At 27.7% G+C, this 18336-nt stretch overlaps 3 protein-coding genes across 3 annotated transcripts; 1 reads left to right on the top strand and 2 right to left on the bottom strand.

Moving 5' to 3' along the window:
* Positions 1 to 42: 42 nt before the first annotated feature.
* On the bottom strand, positions 43 to 2157 carry LOC112682035. Its single transcript, XM_025552490.1, has 3 exons — positions 1988 to 2157; positions 583 to 1069; positions 43 to 305 (listed from the first exon to the last, which is right to left on the bottom strand). Exons 1-3 carry the CDS (start codon positions 2062 to 2064, stop codon positions 60 to 62), a joined length of 810 nt encoding a protein of 269 aa, XP_025408275.1. The 5' UTR covers positions 2065 to 2157; the 3' UTR covers positions 43 to 59.
* A 4806-nt stretch (positions 2158 to 6963) lies between these two features.
* Positions 6964 to 9544, top strand: LOC112681972 (DCN1-like protein 3). The gene is made up of 4 exons (XM_025552367.1): positions 6964 to 7364; positions 7575 to 7754; positions 8474 to 8936; positions 8998 to 9544. The coding sequence occupies exons 2-4, from the start codon at positions 7649 to 7651 to the stop codon at positions 9341 to 9343; spliced, it is 915 nt and encodes a 304-aa protein (XP_025408152.1). The 5' UTR covers positions 6964 to 7364; positions 7575 to 7648; the 3' UTR covers positions 9344 to 9544.
* Positions 9545 to 11944: 2400 nt separating this feature from the next.
* Positions 11945 to 17833, bottom strand: LOC112682099 (sialin-like). The gene is made up of 9 exons (XM_025552579.1): positions 17744 to 17833; positions 17475 to 17626; positions 15460 to 15896; positions 15097 to 15184; positions 14248 to 14471; positions 13741 to 13893; positions 13534 to 13666; positions 13042 to 13280; positions 11945 to 12267 (listed from the first exon to the last, which is right to left on the bottom strand). Exons 2-9 carry the CDS (start codon positions 17488 to 17490, stop codon positions 12037 to 12039), a joined length of 1521 nt encoding a protein of 506 aa, XP_025408364.1. The 5' UTR covers positions 17491 to 17626; positions 17744 to 17833; the 3' UTR covers positions 11945 to 12036.
* Between the last annotated feature and the right edge of the window lie 503 nt (positions 17834 to 18336).

The following is an 18336-nucleotide window of genomic DNA, read 5'->3' as shown; positions in this document are numbered from 1 at the left end:
AAACAAGTAAAATAATATATAAAAAAAAAAAGGATCAACAAATAAATTACAAATATAATTCAACTATTTTTATTCAATGAGTTTTTTTTTAGTTGTCTATATGCTAATACAGCTGAATCTCTTTCTTTTTCTATTATTCTTCGATCAGACAAAGACAATGCTTTGCGTTTACCTGTAAATGCTTTACGTTTAACTGCACTTTTACTAGGTTTTTTCAAAATGACATCATTTATTTTCTTTGCTTTTTTAGAATTTCCAGAATCTACTAACATAGACTTCAAAAACAAGTCATCTTTTCGACCAGGCTACAAACAAACAAATATAATTACAAATTAGTAAAATGATATTCATCATAAGTCACAGTTATTATAACTTAAAACATAATATATGTTCCTGCAGAGGCAATAAAAGTAATAAATTATAAAAAGCAACTATGGTTGGTTAGTATTATAAAAATCAAAAAGAAAACACTTGAAAATTTCTTAATAAAAAATATTTTTGATAAAATAATTTTATTAGAACATTTTATTACACAATTGTGCTAAACAAGTTATATTATAAGAACAATATTTTTTAACTTACTCGATTTTCAAATTCATTAATAACTGCTTTTCTTGGTTTCACTGTCAAAGTAGGAGGACAATGAACAGTTTCACCAAATTCAAAATTGTCTTTGAGGTATTCAATGGCATGTTCTTCTTTTTCTTGTGTATCTACATTAAGTTTTTGTTTTTTTTTCTCTTTCTTTTTTTCTCTTTTCAGTTTAGTTTTTAACTGCCTCTTTTGTTTTGCTTGTATTAATTTTTCTTTTGTAGTTTGAACAACTGCAGATTCTGTAATGACAACACCATTTTCTCGAATAACATTTACTTCTTCAGGTTTTTGTTCTATTTCAAATGCACATTTTTGATTATTATTTCGTACTCTGTTTCCTATATCAATGTATGGTTGACTTTTATGTTTTAAATCATTTTTAGCTAATTTTTTTAGTTGCATGAATTCACGTAAGCTTCGAGGAACATCTTGCCGCTTTGGATCTTTTGGTGGTTCATTTGTTTTTCCTTTTAACCTGAAATAAATCTAAATTAATTATTCTTGTAAAATATTATAAAAATTATAATTTGTCTTTTAAAGTATTTAAATACTTTATATAAGAATCAAATACTATTTTAATTTTAAATATTTAAATTCCTGAAAAAGTATTTCAGTTATTATTTTTAGGTATCGAATAATTTCTAATATTTGTGTTGAATAATTTTGTTTTAAAATAATTCAATTTTATTTATTATTTTTTATACACAGTTATCACTCTGAAAAAATATTAAGTGACTATTAACGAAGCTTAAATAATTAAATAATAAAAGAAAAAAAAGAAATAACAAAATCAAGTATATATTATAATTAATATAGTGCTCAGATGTTAAAAGAAATATTATTATTATTTGTTAAGTATTAGAAAATTAATTTTAGAGTTAATACTATTTAATGTATAGTGTCAAATATACAGGGCACTTAAATAGGAGCTATCTTTGAATAAATTGGATCTTGGTACTAATCATTTGATACACTGTATAACATATGCATTACACGATTCTAAACATTCTTTTTACATACAATTTACAATATTTTACAAGATCTTAACATAAAATCATTCACAAGTGACTAGCTTAATATATAAGTACATCAAAGGTACAAATAAGGGGGATTTGATCACAAACAACTAATGATTACATTATATAGTAAAATATACTATGAATAATTTTCCAAACACCTCCAAATTTTAAGCACTGCTAATTATTTGGAACAAATGAAAATATGTGTGGGGATAAGTGGCCTATTTCAATTCTTAGTACACAGACCATAAACATTTCCAAAAATATTATGATTTTACTTCCGTTGTCAAAAATGAATTATAAATAAAGAATCAACACTATCATAATAATTTAAATAAAATTAATAAACGAAAACCAGTTTAAAAAAAACTCACTCTTCATTGCGTTTAGAGATTTGATTGAATACATCTTTTATTTTTTTTTGTTTTTTAGTTTTAAATTTTCGAACCATTTTGCTATAATAACAATTAATATAGTTATAACATTAACATTAAAATAAAATTACTTAAGCACGTTGTGATTTATTATCGTATATTCGAATACTATCAACAGAGAACGATGATAACGGGTAGAAACCAAGATAATAATAATTGTTCTTAATGATGTTGGCATCGTTTGGTTTGAAAAACGAATCCCAATTTCACGCCATCAAAATACCATAATCAAAAAAACGGACAATTAAGAATTTAGATACTTATTCATAGTGTTAATCGTCTTTCATTGTATACATTTGAAAGAATAGTAATCATTTCTTTTGGTAAGCGATCCACAGCGAAGGTCGGTCATTGTTACTATGATAAATACAAGTATAGAATAAATCTTATCATAGGCGTGCGCAGATTTCGGGCTGTTTCCGGTGTGGCTTTTATTTTTTTTGATCGCCCACCCCCTTATAAAAAACCCGCCTTAAAAAAAAAATAAATATACAAAACGTAAGTAAGTAGAAATAAAATTTATTAGAAAAACTTATGTACAATTCGATTATCAATGAACGCCAGTCCCGGCAATTTTAATTTTTTTGTAATTTTATAAAATTGATCAAAAAAATTTCGATTTTCCAAAATAAGAGTTATTAGCCCTTTTTACCTAAATACTTAATACCTATTTACCTCAAAAAAAGTCTCAGTTGTAACTATAGTCCTATAAGCCACACCCGTGCGCACGCCTATGGACTATTGATTACAACTACCATAAGCGTAATTTGAAAATTTATTACGGGGGGGGGGGGGGCATAAAAATAATTACACATCTAACGAAAAGGATGTCCGAGGATAAACGCCGCTTTACTACCAAAATATTATTATATAAAATGATTTATGTTCTAATATTATGTTAAATAAGCGAAAATTTAAAATTAAGATTTAAAAAAAAAATGTTATAGTAATAGCTATAATCAGCTGTTTTGTACTAATTTTAAAACAAGGTATGTTAAATATCAGAGGGGGCACTGCCCTTACTAATTTAATCTAGAGGGGCAATTACCAGAGGCGTGTTTAACGGGGGGCAAATAGGGCATTTCCCCCCGGCGGCAAAATTTGAAAATATTTCATAGGCGGCATTCGCAAATACTAATTTATCAAATATTTTTTTAGTTTTTCGTAATAAATCAATTTTTCCATTGGTTATTAAATGTATTATAAAATTTAATGTTGAAAGATCAAAGTTTTATATGAAAAATATTTTTAGTTATAATAAATCTTATTTACTTACACCTGTACGGCTATACATATATCTTATTCGAATGATTATAATATTTACGCGCATTAATGTGTAAACACAGTCGAGATTCAACGGACAAGGATATTGCTTGTATTCCTATACAGTTGCAGTAAACACTAAATATAAATAATAATATGTATTAACTATAAATAGTTTATAGTTCTCATTAACGTCGTATATTCATATCTATGATGAGGCGGCAAAATGCGCGTGCCCCCCCTCGGCATTACTGTTGTATAGTTAATTCAAATACAATATCATATATTTTTTTTTTGTCATACATTTTTAACGAGTCTTAAGTTGAACGATAAATAGAGGCAACTATTTAAAATTATAAAACTCATAGATATCTTGGCTTATAATAATTTATTCATTTTGAATTAACCTAAAAAAGGTATTAGTTTCAAAATGCTAAAAATGCTGTACTTATTTATTTATGAATAATTAACGGGTTGTACCTTTTGAGTACAGATTATTATTAATAAATAGGAACTAATTATTATTTTAATAGTAGTACGAATAACAGTTAAATAATGTAATAAACAAAAATTATATTAATAATATGTTTTTCCTAATTTACCAATTCTCAAATATATTTAAATTTAAAATGCTTGTTTTTTCTATTCAAGTTAGAATTTTGGAAGTGAAGAAGTTATATTCCATTCAAATTATAAGTTATTTAAAGCAGTGAATTCACGTAATTCTGGAAAAAATATGGCTGGGTAGTCTTTGCAAAAATAAAATAAAGAAAATAATTATTATGGTAAAATATTCATACATTGAACACGTTATACTTAATAATAATATGAAATGAGAAATACAGAAATATAACTTATAAATTATAAATATAAACATTTATATACACGCAGTGAATTAGTGGTCGTCTAAAATATGTAATGTAAATGATTTTGGTTGGTGATTCAGTGAAATCGGTGATTCGAGTAAAAAAAGCTTCCCGTCGCCATTGAATTAAGTTCTATTCACTCGAAGTTTTAATTGTCTACTAGTCGTGACTGAATAAAAACCTGGTGGTCGATGGACTATAAGCTCCCTATTAAATGAAAAAATATTTTAACAAAAAATACCAATAGGTATGATGCACTGACAATTTGAAATAACAAATTGTACATTAATATGCATTGTGTTTGTAAAATCTTGATATAATTGCATTGCTTATCTAATCTTCCACATATTATCAATATCCATTACTTATTGCTCATAAGTATATGACCTTTTTATGATGTAGATAAGCGTCGAGTCTTATATAGGTATGCTGCGTAAATTATATATATTATGTATATTATGTATATTCTTCCATCATAACATAATCGTATCAATAGACAGATACTTACTATAGTAAAATTTTTGTATTGTTATTTAATATTATCAGCATATTTTAATGCATTATACTTGACTTGGTGGGTGTGAAGATATGACGTTTTAAATTTACAAAAAAAAATTATAATAATTTTATACACAGATACATTCAATAATTAATAACAAAATAATATAATTTAAAAAATGAGACTAAGGTGTTATAGTTAATGGGCATATTATGACGAATACGTGAATTCAAATCATGTTAAAAAAAAAAATGTAAAAATTAAATATTTTACCTATAGGTAAACAAATTGATTTCAATTCTGTTTCAATTTAAACTTTTTTTATTACGAAATATGATTAGCATTGTGTAATTGAATCCCTGTGAATTAATAATGTTCAAACAATAATATTAATTTCTTTGGTAAACAATTACAATACAACAGTGGCGTATACAAAGGGGGTGTTTGGTAGATATGACACCCCCCTTGAGCAGTATCATATATTACATTATTATAGGAATATAGGTAAATCGATATTACAATATGAAATATAAAATAATGCACAATACTAATTACATATATACAGGTTAACATTATCGCGATTGCGATAATACGTGACGAAAATTATTCGTTTACGTTTTCGTGCAACACAAAACGTTTAATAATAATAGGTATTGTAGCATCAAATACTGATATTCGAATAGTCAAATATTCGAATAATTTATGGTAAAGCTATCCGAATTCGAATATACATTACATCTCTATTACAGACATTATGTATACATATTAATTAATTAAAATAAAAGTTTTAGTTTGTACGTATTATATATAATATTTAATAATTATAATTAACACCCCCCTTCAGAAAATCCTAGCTACGCCACTGCAATACAACAACATTTGTATTGCAGCTTTTAAGCTTACCCGTATTTAACATTTTCCGATAATTTTAAAAATCATCATTTATCTAATCACGGCGAATATATATATATATCAATTAATATGTAGCATGTTCTAATCTTAAACCTCGAGATAAAAACAAATCGTAATATTACAAATTACGTCAATAATGATTATTTTTAATAACTGGTATATTAGTTTATGTATACACTAAACTGATACCTAGTCGACCCAATAATGATACATTATAAAATATTATTCATTTATAACCTTAAACGTAACAACTTATAAATGACAATAACGTTATACAGATAAATTAAATATAAAAGATAAATAAATAAATATAAAATATAAAGATAAAAATAATTATGATAGTAATCTATGCCGTATAACGGAGAGAGGGTCAAAAAGGGCATTACAATTTGAAATAAACTAAACATTTTTTTTCCATTAATCCAAATTTATATTTAAATAGAAAAAGAAGTATATTAATATATTAATTTTTTTAATTTACATTAAAATAACATGTTTTCATTTTAATTAACAACAGTTTTCCGAATAAATGAGAAAAACGGAGAAAATATTGCAAAAAACTTATATTCTAATCGAAATTTGAAATAATTTCGTATTTTAAGTTCCCTCATAATTAATAACCGCCTATTATTTTGTCCCACAATATTTTTTTTATATCTATGCTTATGATTTCGATTAGGATGATTGATCTTGGTGGTGGTTTTACCGGGGGGGGGGGGGAACAAGGGGGGTCTGGATAAAAATATTTTCGAACAATAAGAAAACTTTGTGTATTATTTACAATCACATTGAAAATTCCCTTAAGTAACAGAGTGGCATAAAAATGACAAGAAAAACGTGTACCAAGTATTCGAATACTTTTCCTTAAATGAAATAACAATCACTTAGTATTAAGCATTCAAAATGTATAACAATGATTTTATTAGATCGTAATGTTACTCCGCCCCACCTTTAAATCACTTCTGTAACGTTAATCAAAATTATTTTGGGTACTGCGAAAAACCGCAACAGTATTCAATAAAAATTCAGTAGTCGGGGCAATAAGCAAAAAAGTAATGAAATTAAAAAAAAAGCCATACAAAATTTTATATTAATCAAGAATCTTGTGTTCTTATTTTTTAGAATAAATTATTTGGTAAAATGTATTGAAAATACTGCTGTAAAAATACGTTCGGGGGTCCTTCGAAATGTATGAAATGTATTATGATAAACAACGGAATCCTAAGTATTACATAAAAAAAATATTAGAGCCAACACAGCGGACAAAGTCAACATTTACTCTATGACCCGAGCACATGGTGCGACGCACTGCGACCGACATGAAGTTGCGCACGGATGGCGCGCGGTCAGCTCGGAGTGTCGATTACTGGAGTGATAGCAGAGATCATTCGAAGAGCCAGTCCTACGTAATGTACGGTTTGATCACCAATGATCTAGACACCGAGTGCAATAATAATTTTCTCGTATCAAAACAATAATGTAATAATAAATGTACATACACGCACACACACAAACATTTAACAGAACTTAATATAATATTTTGTGTGTACCCATTAAAATGCAATTTTATTGTTCGGCTCATTGCGCGTGTACGTTTTTACTTATTTATCAACTTTGAGTTCGTAACACAATTTATATTCGAAGAAACTCAATCGAAACGCACTTATGATAATACGAAAATGACGACGTACCTAGCAATCCAATAGAACATAGTACTCTGTTCATTCTGATGACGCTTAAGTCCGAACGAATCGTAATCATGGGAATCTTTCATTAGGTAAAAATTGTACCCGTGTTGACTGTTCACGGACGTTTGACGAACTTGTGCTTTTTTTTAAACATACCTATAATTATTATTTGTTGACATAGAGCATGTCTAAGTGCTTTTCCAAATCTTTTCTTATGCATATTACCTGTACTGTATATTATTACTACAATAGCTCTGATTTTTTTTTTTTTTTATTGTTAATAGTTAATTTTTTTACAGGTTTCTACTAACACCTTGAGATTGAGGCAACACATGCATTCAACAAGTTCAATTAACTTTGCTGCTGTTGATCAATGGGAAACTGTTTTTCATGTTTGCGCTCTAAGAGTACCACTAGATCAGTGGCCAATAACAGTGACAATGAAGGTTTAAACAATGTTCTTGACAAAACAATTGAAGGTAAATCTTTTATTGAGAAAAAATTAATAAATATAACAACTATTTGATAGGATTGGATTGAAAATGAAATCTTGTACATAATATTTGTTTTTGAAAATTCTTTGATGTAGGTATCTTAAACCTTATACTAGTATGAACAGTAAACTATAGATGTGTATTATAACTTAAAAGAAACAATTTACATTTTTATGGCTACACTGACTATAGATTTTTTATTTTAATTAAAATAAATCAGTAACACTGTTTTCTAAGTGAATATTAATGATATATCTAACAAACCAATAATAATTACAAGAGCAATTAATTTTAATAGATATTATAAGCATTCGAAAGGAATTTTAAACATTGAATATATAAACTAATAACAAATAAATTATACAATTTAAAAATAATTCTCTAGAATAATTGATTGATATGATTAGTTATTATTAGTTTAAATAATTAATTAATCATTTTTAATTTTTAAATTTTTCTACAGTATACTAAAGTATATTAAATCAAAAATATTGATTGTACAAGTACTGTAACACAATACAGTATTGTATTAAAACAAATAATTTTAGTTTAAGAAATGTACAATTACAGGCATAATTGATAAATTATTATATTTATAAATAATTTACTAGAGTATATAAAAATTAGTGGTTTGAAAAGAACTGATTTTTAACATAATATTGGTTTTTTTTATATTACTACTTATTTCTTATGTGTGTTTGTAGGTCTGGATTCAAATGATTTAAATCCTCCTGTAATGGCCCTGAGCAATGGAGCTCACAGTGCTCCTGTTGTGTCATCAGTGGGTAGTGATAATTGTGGTAGTTTGCGTTCCTCATTTACCTGTACTCGTTTGACCAATATACGATTGAATAATTTCTCAGTTAAGAGTTTCCATACCAGAGTTCAAAAACTATTTGACATTTATAGAGATCCTGTTGAAGATTTGATTTTAATTGACGGAATTGAAAGACTGTGTTGTGATTTACAAATGTCACCTGAAGAATTCCGGATACTTATATTAGCATGGAAATGTGATGCTCATCAGATGTGCCGTTTTACACGTTCAGAATTTTTCAATGGTTGTCAGACACTTCAGGTGGATTCAATATCGTTAATGAAAACTAAATTGTCTGATGTAGCAAATGATCTCAATTATAATACTGAAGAATTTAAAAGCCTTTACAGGTAAATAATAATATAAAATTTATTTACAATTATAATGTTCACAAAAATATTTTATTTACAGGTTTACTTTCAAATTTGGTTTGGACAATGCTGTTGGACAGCGTATTCTTCCAGTTGACACAGCTATAGTATTGTGGAAGTTGGTTTTTAATGTTCATGAACCAGCAATACTTGAACGTTGGTTAAATTTTTTGGAAAGTCAAGATAATATAAGAGGTATTCCTAAGGATACATGGAATATGTTTTTAAATTTTGCTGAATCTGTATCCAATGGTGATCTTTCTAATTATGATGATACAGAGGCATGGCCTAGTGTTTTTGACGATTTTGTTGAATATGAAAATGACCAAGCTAATCAAAACATCAGTGATAAAGGAAATGGAAAGAAACATGGCGGTGTACTTTAAAATAACATGAAAGACTATAACATATTTTTTTTTTTTTTTTATGTTATAAGGCTTAAAAATATTATTTGACAAACACATGATCATTTTTTAGCTATCTGAAAATCATAAATACATTTAAAAACCGTCCAAGATTAATACTAATCACCTTGTTCTTATAATGGTAGTATGAATTTAAAATTAATTCAGAACTTAATGAATATTAAAGTAAATAATTTAACTTCTTCATATTCTTAATATTCAGATCATAGTATACAATTTATATTTTCATAACTTAATCAACTATCCATATTAATTTACTTAAATAATTGAATTTTATTTTACTTTCATAAAGTGAAGTACTATTTCTAGTGATTTCTATTGTGTTCAAAATATATAAACTTTCTTCTTGGTCCTACTAATTATTGAAACAAAATTGGTTCCTTTAAGTAATTCAAACAATATTATTTTCCTTTAAAGTATTTAGGATCGAAGAAATTTAGAATCAGATTTTTAGTTCTCAATTTTGAGTGCTGAAAATATTAATTTTGTAAAAGACTGACTGAAGCTGTTAGTCAACAAGAACCTGTGATACTATTCACGCTTGATCAATGATAAGCGTTTATATCTTGTTAATATTGTGTGATTTTTTTTCTTTGCTATGTTTAAGAATATTTTAATAATAATAAAAAAATTAAAAAAATTTGGTATAATTAATAAATATTTATATATTTATTATGTATATTATAATAACACTATTACAAAAATTAATTAATTGTTTTCTTGAATAATGTACCATGAATATTTGCAATAATGTATAAATAATTTATTTAAATTTTGTTTGGGGTCTTGTTAATTATACAAAAAGATATTTCTATGATACATTTCTTTTATTTATTTCTTAGTCATAATTGCTTGATTGTACTTCCTATATATTTTCTTAACCGTTTAATAATTACATGAAAGTAATAGTAAAATATTATATACTATTGTTTAACATCTTTCTAAGATTATTGAACTAAATATATATTTATTTAATATTTTTCAATAATTTTATTATTTAATTATATTGTATCAGCTCGTGTAAGTGTTGATTTTTTCCTTTTACCAAATAACAGTGACATAGTAAGTTTCAAATCCAACTCTCCACTATGACCTAAAAATTAAATCATTTTCTGTAAAGCAAAATAATACTTTTAACAATTTTACAACAAATTAAACAATATAATAAATAATTAAAAATAATTTATATCTATCTTAACGAGTGATTCCATAGCATATAATTTCAAATAAATTTTTAAAACACTACCCTGAAATACTCGTCTTTATATTTTAATAAAATTTAAATAAGATTGTTTAAACAATATTTTATACCAGATATATATTAATTGGTTATTAAGCTGATTTTTATCATTATTTGTTTTATTTATTATAGCTTTTGACAGTAGCTTTGCTTGTGCTGGTATACAGATATAGATTATGAATACTCGGCTTCATCTGTGGTTTAAATTATTAAATTGATCAGCTGTTTGAGTATTGGTGTTGTTTTATGTTTTATAAAAATCTGACCAAGAAATAACATTTTTCATTTTTAACCCTTATTACCTTTTGAATTTAGGAAAATGAGTTACAGAGCATGGTTCATTCATTTGCAGTTTTTTTTGTATTAACTTTAATAGATATACAATAAAAAATAATAATTTATGACAACAATTTTATTATAAAACTTCTCTATAAACTACATTTGATGTATTTCCTGTTGGTGCCAAAATAACTAAAATTGTAGGCGTACCAACTCTAGAGCATGCCACATAACATTTTTCATATGAAAAACAATCTTCTCTTATATCTATTCCTACAATTTTCAATGTTCGATTTTGTGATTTATTTATTGTCATAGCAAAACATACTTTGATAGGAAAATGCATTTTCTTGAATTGGAATGGATAATCTGATGGTATCATTACTAACTGATTTACCTAGTTGAGTATAATTCTATATTAGTACTATTAGAATACTAAATACTAATTTTATTATTATTCAAAGTCTAAGGGTTCTTAGTTTGTACATTTATGACCAGGGTTCTCAGGGGTGGACTTTGACATTTTTCACGAGGGGACTCATAGCCATATATACAGTGCTCGAATTGGGAAAAATTAAGTAGAGGAGCTCAGTCCAACGATTTGAAAACTGCGTTCCACGTGCGCAATTATTTAACACAGACCCGTGGGGGGCTTCATTTCTCTTCCTGCTTTAAAATATGTACTAAGTTTTTTTTAGTGTTTATTTTTTATACTTTTATTTACCAAATATTTTCAATATTATTATTCCATTTTATATCATTAATTTATTTTAATCACCTAAATGAATTCTACTAATATATTTTTATATAAAAAAATACAAAATAAAACTTAAGATCTGTCATGAAAAATTCATGAATTTAATGTAATAATTTCAATGTAATATAAAATATGTATTATATACAAATCACATATACATGTAAATAATTACTTATATATAAATAATATTTTGTATACAAAATAAAACATCTATAATAAATATTAATACATATTAAACTGACTACACTTAAAATAGGCATTTAAAATTAAAACTAATATTTACATTTCTTTATTATAACAAATTAATAGGTAACATTTAATAATTAACTTTAAAAAGTATCGTTATGTAACACAAGTAAAGTCCATTTGATTAGATCATTAATTAATTGATTTTGATCTTCCTTCTTCTATTGATTTTGAATGTATTATACTCAATTTTTCATCCATAGGCAATCCTTGTTTTTGTTTTTCCTTTTCTTTTAAATAATATTGTTCCATGTCATCCCAAGGTTGTATTTCACCGGATCCAAACAATCCAAAAATCAGAGAAGATGTAGTCATAATAACCATCATTATCCAAAATACTAGACGCCACTCTAAAACGGTTCTCTGAAATAACCAAATAATTATACAAATTAAATAATAGATAAATTATTATTTTTTTCAACTATTATAAATTAATTATTGATGTATAATAATTATTTTTTAGTGATGAACAAAATTGTAGATTTGACTATTAGAAAATATCTATCAATATTTTCAATATTATTTCATTTTAATCTTGTATAAAATACGAATGTTGAATTGAAATTTGACTAACTAATACAAACGAATTGTTATAGAATAGGTAATCGATTAGTGAAGTGGTAGGTAATTATAACAAATAAATGCTTATTAATATCCATTAATTGGTTAATATGCAAATTAATAACAGTAAATAATACGCAATATTCATTATGCAATGTCTGTAGTTTGGACCAGCAAAAATATAATGAAAAAGATGATTCAATAATATCTCGATTCTCAGCTAATAGTGAAAACTAATAGATAAATATACTAACAAATAATTTGCTTTCATCTTCAATGAGTACTCGATGTGTATACTTAATTTATTTACTTCAGACCAGAAGTGTTTTCGAATTTAAATTTTACTTGTTGTTTTCATTAATATTAATCAACCAAAACTTAATGATGTTATTATTTAAATGTTGTTCTTGCTTGGGGATTGAAAAAAATATTTATTCGGATTGATAGAACAGGGATTTAACGTACGTAACGGACTTGAGTGTTGATTTCAAAATGTTTAGAGGTTAACTGGATATAAAATGATGTTATAATAATATAATGTAAATAGTTTATTTCATGGCAAAATAATAAACTTACATTTGGCGTGAGGATTCCAGCTACGTATGGCGTTGCCATTCCCGACAAACAACCGATACCGTTGACCAATGCCATTATTGTAGGCGAATAGTTCGGCGACAAGTCGAGCGAATTGATACGGATGCTGGGATAGCAGAATCCCATTAATGCCATACCAATGGAAAAACAAGCGGTCGCCAAAAACTTATTACATCCGACAAACGAAGCACACATAACTCCTATACTAGGTCCGATGTTTCCTAAAATTTTAAACGTTTTCCGATCAGTAACGAGTCGTTTATTGATTAGACGATAATTGTATGTATAGGCGCAAATTGCTCAAGATTTTTTGGAGGGCTTAACGCTTAAGCAACTAATAAATTACAGATAAAACAAACAAAATATAATGTGCACTATTATCACAATATTCCGAGTACTAGCTTTAAAATGTAACGTTCTGAGTACCCTCTGTACCCTTGCGATTTGCGCCGATGGATATGCAACAACGTTTACCAATAATAGCGTAAATCTTTCTAATTGCAGTGATACTAATCAATTTCTTGCTGATAAGTAGATCAGCTAATACACTAGCGCCGATAGACATTACCCACTGGGCGAGGAATGGGATCGACGACAACAAACCGTTCTAAACATACACATGTACTGTGCGTTAATAAAAAAGTTTCGAGTCGATATTGTAATATGTGTATTTTGACTCACTTGTCCCACAGAAAAATGTAATACATCACTCATATATTTGGGTAGATCGCTGATAATGGTAAAACTACCCCAATCGTGTCCTGCCTCGACGATGATTAGAGCCCAAACTGGCCACGATGTTAAAATGGACTTCCAAGGCGTAGGTGGTAAGTCCTACAAACGAAAGAAAAACATTCATTGATATATTTTTATGTACAAACATATTATATAATATTTTCGTATATAATTCACTATGATTCAGGGGTGGTTTGAACATTTATATCTTACCGAGGTAGATCTATGTTCCTACTCCCCTACTCAAAGAAAATTGTTCTCGCTGTGCACGATTTAAACAGAGTTCAAATAACCATCAGACTTATAAGATTCAAAATAATTTTTTTTTAAATTAAGTAAATATTTTATGAAAAATAAAATATCTCGTTAATAACTCTGCCTCCGTGTGTAATTTTATCGTTTCAATAAACTCTAGGTAGGACCACCGAATTATCTGTTACACTATTAATATACCTTTTTCCTCTCTAGACTGCCGATAGTCCGCCTCAAATAGTCACGCTCCTCGTCCGAAATAAATGGATGGGACTGTGGATCGTTGTAAACGAACATGCACCAGGCTAAAAACCAAATGAGCGAAATGATGCCAAAGAAGTAAAACACATTTGGCCAACCACCGGGTATGTAGTGCATAATGAACGCGCTCAAAGAGTTTGCGAGCATGTTACCGATTTGTACGCCTGTAACGTGAAATCAGAACATTATACATGTATTCATATTGCTTATTGCTATATGCGTTCTATTCAGTAAATATATAAAGATATATTATATTTCTTTAACGTTAAACACTAATTTTCTGGGTTCATTCTAAAATTTTTGAAACAACTATTTTTACATAATTTCAATTAAAATATTATATTCTGTTTAATATTAAAATATTTTTTTAATTGAAGAAATATTTTAATATTTAATATAAGATAATATATATATATATTTTTTAATATTTTATTTTTAATTGAAGAATATTTTTTTGGAAACATCGAAGTATACAATTCAAATGCGTATCTATATTACGTTTTATTGTCAAGGTGCAGTATTTTTATACCTAAACTTCTTAAAAAGACAGCGAAAAAGCCAATAGTTTTTTTAAATATAAATATTTACTGGTTTAAATTGTACATACACATAGACATTTTCAGAAAAATATTTTTCATAGGATTTTAAATTTAAAATAAATGCTGCTATTTAAAAATTTAAACACTGACGACTTGACAAAGAAGATGAGTGTTTGACGAAAAAAAAATCAAATTATGTGTTTTTATTCAAGCATAGTATCCATGTAACTGATAGTGTATATTATAATACCTGCGAATACCAGCGTGGACAGTTTGCCTTTTTCTTCGGGTGGCGCCCATTGCGCAAGAAGCGTGCAAAGTGCGGGAAACGTAGTGCCCTGAAAGGTAGGGGGAAAGAAAAGTGAAATTAATACAGTTTGACGTACAGGCTAATCAGAATTTCACGTGATAGTGATTTTCTCAAACCTACAGAAAAATATGGCGAATGAAAATTTTAGATTATAGAATTTTATAAGAATCCCTTATCATAAGCTTTTCCATATTTTGCATATTTATATGATAAGACCGCTGTCACATGAAACTCTAATTACTTTACATATGCCAACGGCACTTGAGTGGCGGACCCCATCCTGAAAAACTCGGTCGCACTTACTTCTCCGAGGCCTTCGATGAACCGCAGAACGGTCAATTCAGTGGGTCCCATATTAGCCACGTACGGGGTGATTAGCGTAAACAAAGCGGTGGACAGTATGCCGAGGCCCATCGTGTGCTTGCCTCCGAATTTCTGGGACAGCACGCCACCGGGCAAGTGCGTGAGTATGTAACCGTAGTAGAAAGCCGACAGCACGCGTCCCTGGGTCGGCTCGTCCCAATCGAACCCTTTGTTGTTTATCTTTGTCTTCGTTTGGTTGAGCGACAACTCGGGCATCGGACAGTATTCGTGATGTACGCCCGTCTGTAGATCGTCACTCACGATCACGGGCTTGACCATTTGCGTGAGTGTTATGCTCAGGCAGGCACGCATCACGTACGCCATGGTCACACCCAGCATACCCATGAAGGCCATCACCCATCTTTGGGATATCCATCCTGCAAAAATCCATTTCATTTGAGGACGCGTGTTAGGGGCGGAAATCTTTGAACGGAAAAAATTGTATACGTAACGTAATACGTATGCGTGAGAAAATAACACTTTTTACAAAATACCACTATATTTTTAGTAGTTTTATGTTTATAGAGTATATGCCACTTTATAATGCTCACATTGTCGGGGATATCGTGTAGTGCAATCAAAAGGTCTAAAACTAATCGAAATAATTATTTCGTTCGCATCGCAAAGTTAATGTTATCGAGTCAATTGAACGCGCAAACGAATATGCGTATTTATTATAATAAGTATTGTCCGATGGCCTTGTTGAAAACGAATTAAATATATATGTATGTCAGATTTACAAATACGGGCCCATGATAAGATGGCTCAAGTAATACTAATTGCTTATTGTTTAAAACACAAATATTTACGTGAAACCCGATGATAATTTTTTGACGAATATATATTAGTAATACTATAACAGATATATCCATTGACAACCGTAGTCATCATGTACTACGAGGAATATAATTTTGACGCGTATAGAATACGCAAGTCATAGGGTGTGATGATTTGAATACTGTACAAATTAATACCATCATTAAAACAAATCATTTAAATAATAATTATAACTTGTGATACGATAGAATTTTAAGTACGAAATGTGCCATAGGTAGGTACTGGGTGCTCACTTTACTCATATTTATAATGATGATTATGATAACTGATTTACATAAGATACATTTATTATACAATATATATATATATTAGACTGAATAAATAATAATTAATTTTTAACATTATAAATTTATAATTATCAATTATTAATTACAAACTGTATTTAACAATATGATGATAAAACATTTATTGATAAACGCACACTCGTACATTAATTTGATTTTTATGAATCATTGTACAATGAAATATAAATAAATGGTTTGTTAAGACTGGTTAAGTTATAATAAACTGTATGTCAGTATAATAGATTATTGAAATTTTATCAATTTTATCAATTTTATCAATCGATTGTATATTCAAAGTAGGTATCATGATACCTACTTAGTAAAATATAGAAAAATTTTAATTATGTTAATAATTATTTAGTATATTTCTGAATTTTATTACGTATAATTAGGTTCCAATTATTTTATTTATTTCCAAATTATATGACTGAAATACGTTTTATTTTTAATTAATTAATTAATATCATTTTTTTTTAATTCGATCTTATTTTATTTTATTTTTTTAACGGTAAAATAAATTTATTTAAAGAATAATTATTATTTCTCTTTTTGGATTTAAATGCAAGTGACAGGTAGCTATATAAATAATCCGTGCTTATATGCTAATAATACATCATAATTATTAGTATATAAATCTAACCGAATTTTCAAATATTATTTTGTTACACACATATAATGTATCGTTAATTTTATAGAAATTAGAAGAATTACAATCTTCAAAAAAAAAACATAAAAAACATTTTTTTTTTATTGAAAACGGTTAGTGTTTAAAAATGTAGTTTGACATAATACTAAAATGATTGGAGATAATAATACTATATATAATTTACTTACGTGTAATAATTGTCATTGTGATAAAGGTATCTTTGGTTTATTTTTCAATTAATCACCATAAACGGTTATGTGCAAAAAAGATAATATACAAATTGAAACTCATTCACGCGGGGTTTAGATTTTCCGTATAATGTTATTGAACTTCATACCATCTGAGCAAATACACGTGGTGATTCGTTTAGAAATCAGCGATGAGAAATAAAAAAACAATATTGATTTTTATAGGTGAGATGTTATTGTAATTTATTAAAAACTGACGGAATCGTTACCGTAGTGTCGAGCCCTGCCGTTTAGTAGACCGCACAGCAACTAGTGAACGTCTTACGTCCGTCCGAACACTGATGCGTTTGATATACACTAATCTCGTACATAAATGTACGATGCAAGCTGAGTGGGCGATTAGAACACTTGTATCCTTTATTGTACCTATTCCATTCGCATCTTATCTAAATTGTACTGGATTTATGCGAGTACATGACGATTATAATAAAATCAAAAGTTTACGGTATGTATGTGTTTTAATTGTTTATTTTGTTTTTTTCTGGATTGAGTGATCATTCAATCAATTAATGAAACGAATAATAATAAATCATACCGTTCAATTACAAAACGTGTTAGCAATAAACTCCGGGAAATGTGTTCAACAGTACAGTAGGTACCTATTGATTGTATATAAATATAATACGATTTCAATAGTTGAATGTGACGTTGACGTGTCTACACTTTATTTTATTATTATTATTATTATTATTATTATGATATTGCTAGGTGCAAATTCACGAGTTCGGCGTATGTAAGTTGCGTGTGTTGTTCACTTTGTTAATTAGGAAACTGTAGTTAAGTGGGTAGTACCCATGGATAG

This window comes from Sipha flava, unplaced genomic scaffold, assembly GCF_003268045.1.
Source record: "Sipha flava isolate LNK unplaced genomic scaffold, YSA_version1 1_pilon_pilon, whole genome shotgun sequence".
Classification (NCBI taxonomy): domain Eukaryota; kingdom Metazoa; phylum Arthropoda; class Insecta; order Hemiptera; family Aphididae; genus Sipha; species Sipha flava.
The sequence above is the reverse complement of the archived record's forward strand: the minus strand, read 5'-3'. Positions and strand labels throughout refer to the sequence as shown.